The sequence below is a fragment of the Giraffa tippelskirchi genome, chromosome 9, assembly GCF_054371585.1.
Source record: "Giraffa tippelskirchi isolate mGirTip1 chromosome 9, T2T-mGirTip1v1.2.pri, whole genome shotgun sequence".
Lineage (NCBI taxonomy): Eukaryota > Metazoa > Chordata > Mammalia > Artiodactyla > Giraffidae > Giraffa > Giraffa tippelskirchi.
This window is the reverse complement of record NC_137283.1, coordinates 9,977,299-9,993,360: the sequence shown is the minus strand read 5'-3', so window position 1 is coordinate 9,993,360 and position 16,062 is coordinate 9,977,299. Positions and strand designations below refer to the sequence as shown.

The 16,062-nt window shown below is 38.8% G+C and overlaps 1 protein-coding gene across 32 annotated transcripts in view; it reads right to left on the bottom strand.

Moving 5' to 3' along the window:
* The window catches only part of LRRFIP2 (LRR binding FLII interacting protein 2), a 116,932-nt gene that overhangs the window by 56,790 nt on the left and 44,080 nt on the right, over positions 1-16,062 (bottom strand). For 17 of the 32 annotated variants that reach the window (XM_081527296.1, XM_081527301.1, XM_081527307.1 and 14 more), the window contains one exon: positions 11,589-11,675. In XM_081527296.1, the coding sequence (XP_081383422.1) occupies positions 11,589-11,675 (87 nt within the window). Of the gene's footprint in view, positions 1-2,630; positions 2,676-2,772; positions 2,830-10,317; positions 10,369-11,588; positions 11,676-16,062 lie in introns of all 32 variants that reach the window. The other 15 variants (XR_014064604.1, XM_081527279.1, XM_081527278.1 and 12 more) reach the window with 2 other exon arrangements.

The window sequence follows — 16,062 nt, the reverse complement described above, 5'->3', positions numbered from 1 at the left end:
AAATTAAATTCATTAAAATTATACTAAAGCCATTGATATATAAATAGGAACTAATAAAAAACAACAGTAAAGCTCTCCACCAGTGAAAACTGTGATGTATCCCTACCACTCTGATTCAAGATCACCTCATTTTCTAATTTCGGATCTCTTCCTTATAGTCTTCTTGTATTTCAACATATAAAAGCAGTGACCAAGCAGTCAGTCAAATTTTTTTTTAAAGGTAGATTGCTTTTTAAAGAAGCACTGTTTCAATTCTAAACTCAGGGCTTTGATTTAATCTTCCTTCCCCAAATCTACCATCTTGAACTATCTCTGCTCTATTTTTATACAGAATGTCTATAGCATGGATACCATCTCTAGCCCCACATAGCTTCAGGCAGGACACCTTTCAAAGAAGGCAGTATCTGAAAGTTAACTGGACAAAAGGAGAGATCAAAGTCCAAAGAATGTGGCGTAAAACCATAAACACAGCTTCCTCATATCCAAGCACTGCTAATGTTCATGTATCAAATACAAGGTCCAAAAGTCTTAGACTTTTTAATATATAGCCCATAAGTTTAAAAAAATAACTAGAATACCAAAACCCCAAGTAATATAGCAAACCTCAATAAAATTTAAGTCAGGGTTTTAAGCCATCATATATATTTTTACAGAGAACACAAGTTGTCTACATTTTCAGTATAATGTAGATGGTAAAGTTATTCTAAAAAGCAATAATCTGATGAAAATTTAAAACTCCCAATATTATCAAGTTAGAAAAAAGAAAAAAACTTAACTATATTTCTTTTATACTGTATTATTAGTAAGCTTTCATTCCAAATCAGACATTTCTAAGAAAGTCTAAAAATTTAAATATTCTAAATGTATACTCACAGTAGTACTGAAGTCTCTACAGGGTAAAAATTTTACTAATCTTGAAGTTCACAGACTGCTTTTTAAAAATATTAGGAGTTTTATTTTTTGCTACATAATAGCAAATTTTCATAACTACCATAATGAAATAAAATACTATTTGAGTTTTAGTTTTATCTTAAACTTATTTAATGATGTAATTTCCATGAAATGAAAATCAATCTCATTTTATAGACACTGAGTAAACAATTCCTCATTTAATTGCAGATTTATTTTTTGTTTGTTTACAGATTTGTTTTAAAAACAAATTAGGTTGAACTTGGAAGGCTTTACCATTAGGTTAAACTAATATGTAAGTTTCCCATGCAAATTTACAAATAACCAGCTTGAAGACTGTGAACTTCACACTATGAACATTACAATAAGTCATATATTTTTAAAAAAGAGGTGAGATGGGATTATTTTCAAAGCGCTCCAAGCTCAACTTTTAAGCTTTTGTTAACTCCCTGTGAGAAAAAAAAGCACCAAAATCTCTCCAGGGAAAAGCATGATAAATTTATTATCTTAAAGCTCTTTTCCTTTAAAATCATTCTTAAACCACTAGTTAGATTTCTATAAAGGCTTTTTAATATTCTTATAAATCTAAACTTTTATAATCAACCAAAATGTTTATGATTCAAGTACTAGGTTACTAATTTATTTCAAAAAGACAGTAGATTACATTCACCAATAAGACATATAACCACTCCTGGGAACAACTGTACATTCAGAAAACATCATCTCGCCTGCCGTTCAATTTAGTGCATACGCATGTGCAAAATTCATGGGAAAAGCTGCACTCAGCCAATATGCAACAGATTGTAACAAAAGGAAAATTATCTAAAAAATAAAATATGGTCTTAAGAATGTAAGTGAATAAAAATAAAAAAGAAATATAACCAGAGTAAAAGACTATTTAAGAATGCAAACATATCAATAACTAGTATACCAGAACACACTCAGTTTAATACAGTGTATTTTCATGATAGGAAAAAAATTCAAGATAGGAACATTACACAAGGTAGGAAGAAAACTAGACCTGAGGCTATTAACAAATACAGATCTTAACAAGAACAGAATTTCACTGATGAAAAAATCTAGATATAAGCACATATACTATATTAATAATGTACAAATTAAAAGCATTGCTCTAAGGCTTAAAGCACAACTCATTAAGAACAGAGTTCAGCTTTTTTGGCACAATATGCAAGCCTTTAATGAGCACTTTCTCATTTATTTTGATTTACAATGATGTACACTAAAAACTTGAGACAAACTACAAAATATTAATCAAAATATTGAAGCATGATCATTTCTATAAATATGGTAAGACAGGCATTTTAAAAATCAGAAGTTCAATTTTTCCACTGAATAAAACTATAATTAGTCACCCATGCCCCCAAATAATAAATTTTATTAAAAAAAATTATCATTTAAGAAAATCTGAAAGTAGGAAAAATCTGAAAGTTAGAACCATGCAAGTGTTATTTTATAAAAATCAATCTTATTATTTTGTGATGATTTTCCAAAATCAAAAGTCCTTTTATAGAAAAAAAGTAAATATACATGTTAATAAAGGAAAATATTTATGATTTTAGAATTGATTTACTTATAGCAATAATTTGAGAGAAAATATCACTTTCCAATGAAAAGAACTTTGCCAATATTTTCTCTTTTTTTTAGAAAAGACAAAGGGATAGCTTTGCTATTAGGGTGTATAAACAATTTAAAATACCAACCCTGTGACTGCCAAGACTTCGCATGGACAATGCATCCTCAACTCCCTGATAAGATAAAAACAAACACAGTAAAGGTGTGTGAGTGACTGCAGCAAGCTGATGAGGAAAAGTATCAGAGGCAAGTTTGTAGGTTATTACAAACCAGAGAAGGACGATGATGACTGGATCTGTGGGAATACCTGGCCCTTTCCGACTCTTCCTGGGAAAGGAGAAAGTACATGGACAGTTAATCACTGAGCAGAGGGCTGTCTATCAGAACAACTGAGCACCGAGGTGAGTGTTCTCAAAGCTGAGTTTGGGCAGTCACGCCCCTCAGTTGGAAGGGAAGTAGAAATCATCTTAGCAACGTTTTCATTTGGACAAGTGTATGTATGTCTGGCCATTTGTAGAATGTACTCTATATATGACCAAGAGAGCTCAATATACCAAGATAAAAATAAGTAAGTATACTTAAGCAACAGAAATTGAGGTCAGCATTAAAAGCAGACTTTGATCTATTTCTTTATGATGTTAGTTTACGCAAGGCAGGAAGAAATGTTTACTACAGATGTAGTTTACAGTGATAATGTATTCTTTTAAAACGGTTTGGGTTATAATTTTGTGTTCATTGCAAAAAAATTTTTTTCTTTTATCACTCTAACTGGGAAAGGAAAGAACAACTAAATGAAATAGCCCCTGACTGTGTATTGTTAATATGAAAAACTACTTATAATTAGAAACTCAGTAAACACTTTAGAGTTGATAAAGTTGCTTCAGAAGTTATGCCTTGTGAAGACTGTAAAAACAAAACACAAAAAAACCCCAATTGACTAAACAAATGTAATTCTAATTTTTTCCATATTCAGCTATTAGCACTGTGGCATTAAGTACTGAGTCATGTGAAATTAAATGACTAGTCCCTAAAACCTAATCAACTGTAAGAAACTTCTGATCTTTCAGAATTTCAAAGTTTGGAGTGTCAATTTGCACTGACTAAGAATCTACACACAACTGGCCAACTGGGTTCACAGCTAATCAACACTGCTTTTCCCAAAACGCACCAAAACTTCAACACCCCTCGACAATATAGCACGATCATCATGCAGATGGAATAATTAGATGCGGCTATGCCTGATCACTCATCGTGAATCCAGCAACAGTAATTCAACTGAAACACCACAATTTAATGCTTTGTTTTGGACATGATCTTTGAATACAATTCCAAAAAACGCCTGCTTGTCATCTGTCATGTACATTGATGCATTTGACCAAATCCGTTCAGAAGTGTGTTTACATGTACCAGGATGATTCAATAATGCAATATTCAACATGGTGTTCTGATCTTTAGGAATTCATCACTGATTAACAGTTTTGTTATGTAATAGACACATGTAATCTGTAAGCAGTCAAGCAAGTTTCCTTCCTCTCTTTGACTATCAGGTGATGTATCACAAAGCTTTGGGGGTCATGCGTGTTTAGCCCAGCAGGGCAGGTGCAGCTTACTAAGTGGTAACAAGTTCTAGGCCTTGTTACTTTAAGTTAATTCTATGTGCCCCTCCTAGTGTTACTTGGGGTACCAGGGTGACACAACAATACGAGGTTTAATGTTCAGTCTCCCTTGATTCTATGCTTTCTTGTCATTCCACCTACCACACAGGAGCCCTTTTAAAAACCCGCCTCTAAGAAAACACAATCTCTTTAACAAGTGGTGCTGGGAAAACTGGTCAACCACTTGTAAAAGAATGAAACTAGAACACTTCCTAACACCATACACAAAAATAAACTCAAAATGGATTAAAGATCTAAACATAAGACCAGAAACTATAAAACTCCTACAGGAAAACATAGGCAAAACACGCTCCGACATAAATCACAGCAGGATCCTCCATGACCCACCTCCCAAAATATTGGAAATAAAAGCAAAAATAAACAAATGGGACCTAATTAAAATTAAAAGCTTTTGCACAACAAAGCAAACTATAAGCAAGGTGAAAAGACAGCCTTCAGAATGGGAGAAAATAATAGCAAACGAAGCAACAGACAATTAATCTCAAAAATATACAAGCAACTCCTGCAGCTGAATTCCAGAAAAATAAACGACCCAATCAAAAAATGGGCCAAAGAACTAAACAGACATTTCTCCAAAGAAGACATACAGATGGCTAACAAACACATGAAAAGATGCTCAACATCACTCATTATTAGAGAAATGCAAATCAAAACCACAATGAGGTACCATTTCACACCAGTCAGAATGGCTGCTATCCAAAAGTCTACAAGCAATAAATGCTGGAGAGGGTGTGGAGAAAAGGGAATCCTCTTACACTGTTGGTGGGAATGCAAACTAGTACAGCCACTATGGAGAACAGTGTGGAGATTTCTTAAAAAACTGGGAATAGAACTGCCATATGACCCAGCAATCCCACTGCTGGGCATACACACCGAGGAAACCAGAATTGAAAGAGACGCGTGTACCCCAATGTTCATCGCAGCACGGTTTACAATAGCCAGGACATGGAAGCAACCTAGATATCATCAGCAGACAAATGGATAAGGAAGCTGTGGTACATATACACAATGGAATATTACTCAGCCATTAAAAAGAATACATTTGAATCAGTTCTATTGAGATGGATGAAACTGGAGCCCATTATACAGAGTGAAGTGAGCCAGAAAGAAAAACACCAGTACAGTATACTAATGCATATATATGGAATTTGAGAGATGGTAACGATAACCCTATATGCGAGACAGAATAAGAGACACAGATGCATAGAACAGTCTTATGGACTCTGAGGGAGAAGGTGAGGGTGGGATGTTCTGGGAGAATAGCATTGAAACATGTATATTACCCTATGTGAAACAGAACATTCCAGGTTCGATGTGTGAGACAAATGCTCAGGGCTGGGGCAATGGGATGACGCAGAGGGATGGGATGGGGACGGAGGTGGAAGGGGGGTTCAGGATGGGGAACACATGTAAACCCATGGCTGATTCATGTCAATGTATGGCAAAAACCACTACAATATTGTAAAGTAATTAGCCCCCAACTAAAATAAATAAATTTATTAAAAAAGAAAACAAACAAAAAAAACACCTGCCTCTAAAGAGCACATCCCATTAAACATGCAGTGAAGACAGATGAATTCATAGTTATCCTTAATTATGCCTATTATAAAAATAACTCTAAATAACAACACAGTAAGTATCGGAATATCTCTAGATTTACACAGCTTTCTTTTTAGCACCACTTGGAAAAAATGACCTAATGAGTTCAGAAAACTACAGAATAAAATGTAAGCCCATACAGGCTGGCTAATTTACAGTGACAGAATACAGTTTATTCCATAGTCATAAACTACACCTGAAACCAGCACTATTCAACAGACCTTTCATCAACAATGGAAATGTTCTCTGTTTGTGCTATCTGATAGGGCAGCCACTAGCCACAGGTGGCTACTAAGCATTTAAACTGTCAGAAGTGCAACTGAGGAACGAAATTTTTTATTTTTATCAATTCAAGTAGAAACCTCATTACCCACATATGGCTAGTGGCTACCATATGTACAGTGAGGCAAGCTCAAAGCAAATTTTTATTACACCAAAAAGACTCAAAGCACATATTTTACCAAGAGTCTGCCACGGAACACTGCTCTTCCACAGAACGGCAGGCACTCCACGTGGTCTGGAACCACCGCCCTTCCCTGGAAGGCTACTGTGCAGTGGCCAATGGGAAGAGACAGAAGGAAGCCCCTGTGTAAGAGGGAAGACCCTAGCACCAGATCTAGAATTATTTTTAAGAGCTAGAGGATCGTTAGAGATCATCTAGTCTGATCCTTTCATTTTATCGTACAAAAACCAAAAAACTGCATCACAAAAAGAGTAGGAGTCAACAAACTTAGAAAGCTGGACCCGCGTTCAGATCTTCTGACCCACCATACCACTGAACCAATAAAGATACTATCCTACACTGGACAAATCCAGATTTAATTACATGGAAAGAACATGAAGAAAGGGGCAAGGTATCCTAGTTTTGTACTCCGGCATACAAAGAAAGCTTCATTTCCCAGGTATTTCTAAAGGAGCATTAAAACTGCCAATTGGCTTTTTTAAAAAAATTAATCACCAGAAAGTCAATAGAAAAAGATTTCAGCAATGTTTTAAGGTGCCAATTACAAGGCAGAATATCCCTCTCTTCCACAGTTCAGAAGACAAACTATTTTCACTGTCTTGGGAACCCTTATGCGTGCCAAGGATGAACGACAGGCCAGTGCCTTCCGAGAGGGGGTCTATCTTTAGGGCTGCCTGGAGAATTATGTTTGGTGCATTTCAGGTAGATAAACGGAGATGAAACATACTCTGCTTTTAAAAGTTCTCCTGAAGTTTTTTTTTTTTAAAAAAACCTCACAGCCCTCTGAATACACTTGGACATCTTCTCTGACAACAAATATTTAATTCAAGGGTGGAGCTATCCCCCTCAGTTTTTTTTAATTAATTCATTTATTTTAATTGGAGGCTAATCACAACATTGTAGTGGTTTTTGCCATACATGGACATGAATCAGCCATGGGTGTACATGTGTCCCCATCCTGAACTCTCCTCCCAATCCCATCCCTCAGGGTCATCCCAGTGCACCAGCCCTGAGTGCCCTGTCTCATACATCAAACCTGGACTGGTGATCTATTTCACACATGGTAATATACATGAAATTAAAAGACGCTTACTCCTTGGAAGGAAGGTTATGGCCAACCTAGATAGCATATTTAAAAGCAGAGACATTACTCTGCCAACAAAGGTCCGTCTAGTCGAGGCTATGGTTTTTCCATTGGTCATGTATGGATGTGAGAGTTGGACGGTGAAGAAAGCTGAGCGCCGAAGAATTGATGCTTTTGAACTGTGGTGTTGGAGAAGACTCTTGAGAGTCCCTTGGACTGCAAGGAGATCCAATCCATCCATCCTAAAAGAGATCAATCCTGGGTGTTCATTGGAAGGACTGATGTTGAAGCTGAAACTCCAATCCTTTGGCCACCTCATGCGAAGGGTTGACTCATTGGAAAAGACCCTGATGCTGGGTAGGATTGAGGGCGGGAGGAGAAGAGGACGACAGAGGATGAGATAGTTGGATGGCAAACTGACTCGATGGACATGGGTTTGGGTAGACTCCGGGAGTTGGTGATGGACAGAGAGGTGTGGCGTGCTGCAATTCATGGGGTCGCAAAGAGTCGGACACGACCAAGCGACTGAACTGAACTGAATATACATGTATCAGTGCTATTCTCTCAAATCATCCCACCTTCACCTTCACCCAGTGTTCAAAAGTCTGTTCTTTATATCTGTGTCTCTTTTGCTGTCTCACATATAGGGTCATCATTACCATCTTTCTAAATTCCATATATATGTGTTAATATACTGTATTGGTGTTTTTCTGACTTACTTCACTCTGTATAATAGGCTCCAGTTTCATCTACCTCATTAGAACTGATTCAAATGCATCCTTTTTAAGAGCTGAGTAATATTCCATTGTGTATATGTACCATAGCTTTCTTATCTATTTGTCTGCTGATGGACATCTAGGTTGTCCTAGGTATTGTAAACAGTGCTGCAATGAACACTGGGGTACACTCGTCTCTTTCAATTCTGGTTTCCTTGGTGTGTATGCCCAGCAGTGGGATTGCTGGGTCGTATGGCCCCCTCAGTTTTAAATTAGGAAACGTCACAGACTGCATTTGCTCTTTCAGATCCCCAACACGTCACTGCTTCAGACATCCAGTTTCCAAACAGAAGTACTGGCTAACCTAAGACTATCTGGGGGCCCAGAAAGACACAGGCCCTTTTCTTCTTGGTCCGTCCATGTCCCACTCCATCATCAGCACATGGGGCACCCTTTCATCCCTTCAAATTCCAGCTCTGCCAATAACTAAACAAGTTGTTCACTTTGCCAATCCTTTATCACCTACCTATAAAATGGAGAGAGTGTACCTATCTTACAATGGGGACTGAACACATATGTAAAAATACGACCACAATGCTGGCACACAGATATGCACTCAACATTAGCTTCATTCCTGAGCCTCATGCTCTTGTGTTCCCTATTCACATTTCAACAGCCCACTCACAGGCAAAAAAGTGCTACAATTAGGAGAAATTTTTAACATAGGAAGATTCTTCCTTCTAGTAATCGATAACCCAATTGTTTGTCTATGCATTATTTATTAGTAATTTATATTTTACATTGTGATGATCACATGCCAATTTCTATGATAAGTTCATAGACAGAAAGCAGCTAGAAAGACAAGGATAAGATAAGAAGAGGAAAAATCAGTTTGAAAGAAGTGCCTTAAGGGGTCAGAATGTTAATTTTTCTCTCTGAAACTAAACCCCACCTTCTCTACCTGTCCAAATCCTACCTATTATTTAAGACTTGGACACCTGCATTTTAAACTCTAACCCAAACTGCTCCTTTCAACATAAGAATTAAATACTAGACTTTTAACATAGGCTTTTCTTATTTAATGCTTTGATCTGCCCTAAGATATTAAAATCCTGGCAATTTAATTTGAGAACTATTATACATAATTGTAAGAAGAAACTAATATTTCCACTTTTCTAATTAAGAATTATTTCTCTTAACTCATGCAAAAATATTCTTAAGACATCATCAGTAATATTAAGCCAGTTACATGCAGAAGACACTTGAATAAAAAAATAAGCTAGCTTTAGTAACAAGAAAGGACAGATTCCACTCCAAAATAACAAACAAATACAGAGGCATTGCTTAATTTTAAGTAACCACACATTGTTTTTTCTCTCTTTTCTAAAATATCACAATGAGAAGTATGATGAAGTTTTAAAATTTATAGGTACATACAATCATAAATATTTAAATTCTGGTTATACCTTAAAATGCTATTCTAGAAGGGATTTGCTTATGAAAGTTGCTTGTTAAGCAGCAACTAAACAGTGGTTCTTAACCTCTTAGGGATCACAGCCTCCTTTTGAGAATCTGATGATAAAAATTCCTGTGGCCATTTCACATGAAAACATACACATACTCAAAACCTGGCATGAGATGTTCTTACCCCATCCCCCAAGCCTATGCACACACCAAGCTAAGAAGCCCTGCAATCAGAGGCAGCTAGGGCACTTATCAACACTGAAAAAAGCTCAAACTTAGGCATGACTCACAGTAACTCGTATGTTACTGGTTGCAATTTGCTCTTGCAGCTAACAAATTTGGGAGTGACAGTGTAAGACTTGAAAGGAAACTGAGAGAACTAACAAAATAAAAGTAATTTTCAGAGGGGATGAAAGAATGATTTGGTTCAGCTTTCAATGAATAACCTGATGATATAGCTTTTTAAAAAAGAGAGAAAGGAAGAAAGGGGCAGGGGAGGAGAAGGCGGGATGGAGAGGGGCGGGCAAATTTTAGGGACAGGGGAACAAATCCACAGAAAGAAAACACGTTCATCTACTCAATCTTTCTTGGTCAGGAGCATTTATGAGATGAGTGTGAGGCTGTAACTACAACAAAAATGGCTGGACTCCAAGCACACATTTGGTCCATTACAGGCAGAAGAGACACTCGCTGACCTTTAGGTTCAAACACGACAAACACTGCTACTTGGCAAATGATTAGTCAATGTTTTACTCTGAGATTGCGTATTTCAGCAGCCGATCACAACATGCAGGGCAGGCAGCTCTGGCCTACCAGCCACTTCTGAATCTGTCCCCATTTCCGATCGAAGGAATGATGAGAGTGCTACAAATGCAAAAGTTTCACACACTCAGGTTTCCAACATAGTGCCTGCTGTGGGAAGTCTTAAATTAATCACATACATTTGTCCTGAAAGGCAATGACTGTTAATTCAAAGTTACACATTCAAAATACACAACATACTAAGCTAAATATGTTCAGTCTGCAGTTTAGAGAGCTACAAATAAAACTTAAACTTAATAACTCTATTCTTACAGTTCACTACAATTTTAGGAGTATAAAAGACAATGCATTGCATTGTAACATTTCATCTCAAGCCAAGAACTGCATTCAATATTTGAAGCTATGAGGTAAAAAAAAAAAAATTAGCAACATATTAATTGCTTTTGGTTTTGTTTTTGAGCTGTGACAATATGGACTCTATACACATCTCTTTAACTCATTAACAGAAAATTCACCACAAACCTCAAAATAAAGTGTTTAATATTGCCCTGCAGCTTTTTCCCCCCTTTGAACTAAAACATCAGAAATGGTTTTTATGGGAATTTTCAAAGCAAGGTCAACATCAGAAGGAAAGAGTAAAAAAGAGTACTTGTTTTCTTTTAAAGCAGCCCAATTTCTATATGTCTAGTCAGAAAAAAAAATGTTTTTTTGCTTTTCTCACTGATAATTAAAACAGATGGAAAATGTATTAGCTATACAAAAGTGTAACATAAAACCAATCATAATCCCACTATAGATAAAGCGAAGTACTGAGAGTAATCACTTCTTTCCAGTAGTTTTTGATCTATTTATCGATACTGGTTTTTTGCAACACAGGACTGGAGTCCTAAAAGTGCTACAATTGTGGGTTTTTCCCCGTTTTCGCATATGAATATTTTCCTCCATTATTAAGTATGCTTACAAACTATAAGATTGTATGATTTCACAGAGCTTAACTATGATATAAGCATAATATAGTCAAAATTCTAGGACATTTAGGGCTATAGTAAATAATTCTATCATCTCTAAGCCTTCTTTGGCTATTACAAGGACTTGTAACACAACAGTAACTTATGACAGGAGGTATATAGGTGTCTGCTGTTATGATTTCAACCAAATATTGCACTTAACTTGCTGACATAGAATGGCTCGTTAAAACATACATCAAGTTACTCCGCTCCCAGTATTTCAAAAGGAACCAGGTTGACTTCAGAAGGAAACTAGCCACGTACGGATTTGGGGCGGGGGGGACAAACATCATCAGGGTTGTTTTCCCCAATTACCTCTTTTTGCTGCCGTTCCAGTTCTCTCATGCGGATATCTCTTGCTTCTGCCCGGGCAGCCCGTTTTGCTGCCAGTCTTGCCTCTGCCTGAAAAGTAATAGAAAGATTCAGCTTTATTTAAAAACTAGTGCCTCCAGCACCACACCTCTAGACCAGCTTGGAGGACAGAGAGCCAAAAAGAGTGCGGACACGGGGCTGTCCACCAGCAGCCTGACGACCTCTTCAGTCTACACCCTCTCCATAACTCACTTCTTTCTCTAGTCCCCGAGTCTCCTGAAATCCGGGCCTTTATGCACAGCTGTCTGGCCTGATAACACATTCAAAACATTTCACACTGTTCGCTGTAGGTTTCTCCAAACTCACTTTTTCCAGAATTTCTTTTCCCATCAGTTTAATCATACAAATTAGAAATGGCAGGGCTGGCCCCTATTTCACTGTGGGCATCATCAATATTCACTCTCCAAGTGCTGTCAATTCTTGACCAACTCTTGGATTGAGTTGACAACCCAAGCTGTCAACTCTTGTGCTGAGTTTCCCTCCAACCCATCTCGCTTTCTTTATGCTCACTACTCCTGCTTATGTCAGGAACTCTTCCTCTCTCTCTCTGCGATATAACTCACATGCCATCAGATTCACCACTTAAAAACATACAATTCAGTGGGTTTTTAAGTATATTCACAAAGTCACACAATTATCATTACCATCTAATGATACTTTCATCACCCCAAAAGGAAAACCTGTACCCATTGGTCATCACTTCCCATTACCCAACTCCAGCCCCTGGCAACCATCAGTCTACTTTCTGTCTCTATGAATCTGCCTCTTCTGGACACACCATATAAATTAAATCATATAATAAGACCTCTTTATCTCTTGGACACTGTAACTGCCTCCAACTGTATCTACCTGACTCCAGACTCGACTCACACAATTCATCGTCTATGTGGTTACATGACTGCCAGTCTGCCTTACAAAACACATTTCTGATCAAATCAATCATTCTGCTCTGTAAAACACTCCAGGAGCTCCCCCTTACTCATCGTTAAAGCAAAAATTCCATAGACCAGCACAAAGAGAAGACAGGAGAAGAAGAGCAAAAACAGAGATAAGGTTTCTCCCAGTCAGTTCTCTGCCTTTTTTTCCCGGGTTGGCCCCAGCTTCACCAGCTGCATCCTCCCCTCTCCATTCCAGGACTCCATCTGGGCTGGGAGGTTCAGCCTCTCTTCACAGACTGTTTGCTGGCAGGAGGTATTCTCCCTTCTCTCTCATTCAGCGACCACACTACTTTCTATTAAGAGTTCCTCCAGCCCCTCTGTCACTGAGTAATGCCCGACACACATGCCCCTACTGTGATTTATTACACTGTGTTAAACGTATTATATGGTATTAAAATTACATGCTTCTGTCACCCTGCAACTTTCATGCCTCAGTGTCTGCTAAACAAACAAGACATTTCCAGGCCATGGGCCAGTGTATCAAGGAAATGAGGCAACAAAACAGCTTGATGTACCACATGAAACTAAAAAATCTTCTCTGTGGTTTCTCTGGGAGTGGTTTCCTGGGTTCTTGGCCGCATTGTAACTCTGATTCAGATCCCTCCTCTGATAAGGACAGTAGCTGCTGCTTCTCTCACTGTGATAATATTTGTGCCCAAGTCTCACAGTAGGAGGGCTTCCCAGCTGGCACAACGGTACAGATCCACCTCCCAATGCAGGAGATACAAGAGACGTGGGTTCCATCCCTGGGTCAGGAAGATCCCCTGGAGTGGAAATGGCAAGCCACTCCAGTATTCTTGCCTGGGAAATCCCATGGACAGAGGAGCTTGGAGGGCTACGTACATGGGGTCACAGAGAGTTGGACACGACTGAGCAACTAAGCATGCAGGCACCCTCACACTAAGAAGAGACTCAGCCAAGGTTTAGAAGGATCTACTGTGTGTAAGCACTATACGGAGTGCAAAAAATACAGACCAGGACAAGCCATTTCTGCCGGAAGACTTCACAGTCGCGCCAAGAGAGACAAACACACTGCTTACAGGAAGGATGCCTGCAGGAAGGGTCAATGGGTTTTGCCTGGCAAGGTCACAGTAGGCCTCTAAGAAGCATAGACAGTGTAAGCTGCTGCTGCTGCTAAGTCGCTTCAGTCGTGTCCGACTCTGTGCGACCCCATAGACGGCAGCCCACCAGGCTCCCCCGTCCCTGGGATTCTCCAGGCAAGAACACTGGAGTGGGTTGCCATTTCCTTCTCCAATGCATGAAAGTGATAAGTGAAAGTGAAGTCGCTCAGTCGTGTCCGACTCTTAGCGACCCCATGGACTGCAACCTACCAGGCCCCTCTGTCCATGGGATTTTCCAGGCAAAAGTACTGCAGTGGGGTGCCATTGCCTTCTCCGAGACAGTGTAAGAGTTACTACTTATTCAACTATCTCAATTTTGGCATTTTCCTAGTCAGTTTTACATGTGTTTTAGTAGCAAAAACCCTGCAAAGTAAATTGCAATCTACCATCCTTAAGCTCTCACACCGTCATCACCAGAGCAATTAGTTTTCTCACATGAATTTTCCAATGGCCTCTATCTTTAAAACACCTACACTCAGACTTCCCTGGTGGTCCAGTGGATAGGAACTCACCTGGCAATGCCAGGGGACACGGGTTCAGTCCCTGGTCAGGGAAGATTCCATGTGCTGCAGGAAAACTAAACCCATGCACCACAACTATCGAAGGCTGCACGCCTAGAGGTGATGCTCCACCACAAGAGAGGCCACTGCCATGAGAAGCCCGCAGACCGCAACAAAGAGAAGCGCCAGCTCACTGCAACCGGAGAAAGCCCACTCACAGCAATCAGTGACCCAGCACAGCCATATAAATAAGGAATTAACCTGCACTCTCCACCTTCTTTACCCCTCTACGAATGATCACCACATTCTTACCAGAATGTGTATTTTACAAAAACAGACTTCAAGGCTGAGTTATGCTTCAGTTCAGTTCAGTTCAGTCACTCAGTCGTGTCCGTCTCTTTGCGACCCCATGAATTGCAGCACGCCAGGCCTCTCTGTCCATCACTAACTCCCGGAGTCTACCCAAACCCATGTCCATCGAGTTGGTGATGCCATCCAGCCATCTCATCCTCTGTTGTCCCCTTCTCCTCCCGCCCCCAATCCTACCCAGCATTAGGGTCTTTTCCAATGAGTCAACCCTTCACATGAGGTGGCCAAAGGATTGGAGTTTCAGCTTCAACATCAGTCCTTCCAATGAACACCCAGGATTGATCTCTTTTAGGATGGATTGATTGGATCTCCTTGCAGTCCAAGGGACTCTCAAAAGTCTTCTCCAACACCACAGTTCAAAAGCATCAACTCTGCGGCGCTCAGCTTTCTTCACCGTCCAACTCTCACATCCATACATGACCACTGGAAAAACCATAGCCTTGACTAGACGGACTTTTGTTGGCAAAGTAATGTCTCTGCTTTTAAATATGCTATCTAGGTTGGCCATAACCTTCCTTCCAAGGAGTAAGCGTCTTTTAATTTCATGGCTGCAGTCACCATCAGCAGTGATTCTGGAGCCCAAAAAAATAAAGTCTGACACTGTTTCCACTGTTTCCCCATCTATTTCCCATTCAGCACATAATAAATACATCTATACTTGCAGCCTCCTTTAGAAATTTATCGAGAATGCCAGTTTAATCCTTCTGAGATCTGTGGCCAATTCTGCACAACCTATTCTAAAATGTGAGTTCTCTAACCAAAGGGAATTGAAATTTATTCTCTAATAGTACAACTTCTTGCACAACAAAAGGGAAGGGACCTAACAGAAAGACCATGGGCTTCAGAGCCACAAACACACCCTTCTCTTTGCTACTCAGCCAACTTTAAGCAAAACTCGGATGTTACCTCCGTTGGAGATAGTATTAAATATAGCAAGCTTTAAGAAGATAAAGAGGTATCAAAACTACTTTATCTGTTTCTTTTCTATACATTGCTTCCAGGTTCCTGATAGTAGGAATAGCAAGGGGCTATTCCAACAGCAAGGGCATTCCAATTTGGAAAGACAAGATGTGTACTCTATTCTTACACTGATACATTTTTACTTTTTTTAAAAATTATTTAAGTATGATAACACATTTATAGGAGACTTGGAAAACATAGAACAAGATTACATATAGTTCCACTATATATTACAAGCATTTTAAGTAGATAAATTAAGATTTTTAGTTGGAGTTTCAAAACCAAATTCTCAAAAATTAATAAAATAGACAGAAAAGTAGAAAGATATAGTAGACCTGAAAAGCACCGTGAACCAATCCAACATAACTAGGATTTATACAATCTTCACACAACAGCAGGATACAAATTCTATTCAAGTTCCCATAGACATAAACCAGGAGAAACTGGAACATATCCAGGGACATAAAACAAGGTGCAAAAATTTCCTGGTCTAGAGGTATTGAAATCATATAGAGTCTGTTCTCTGAAC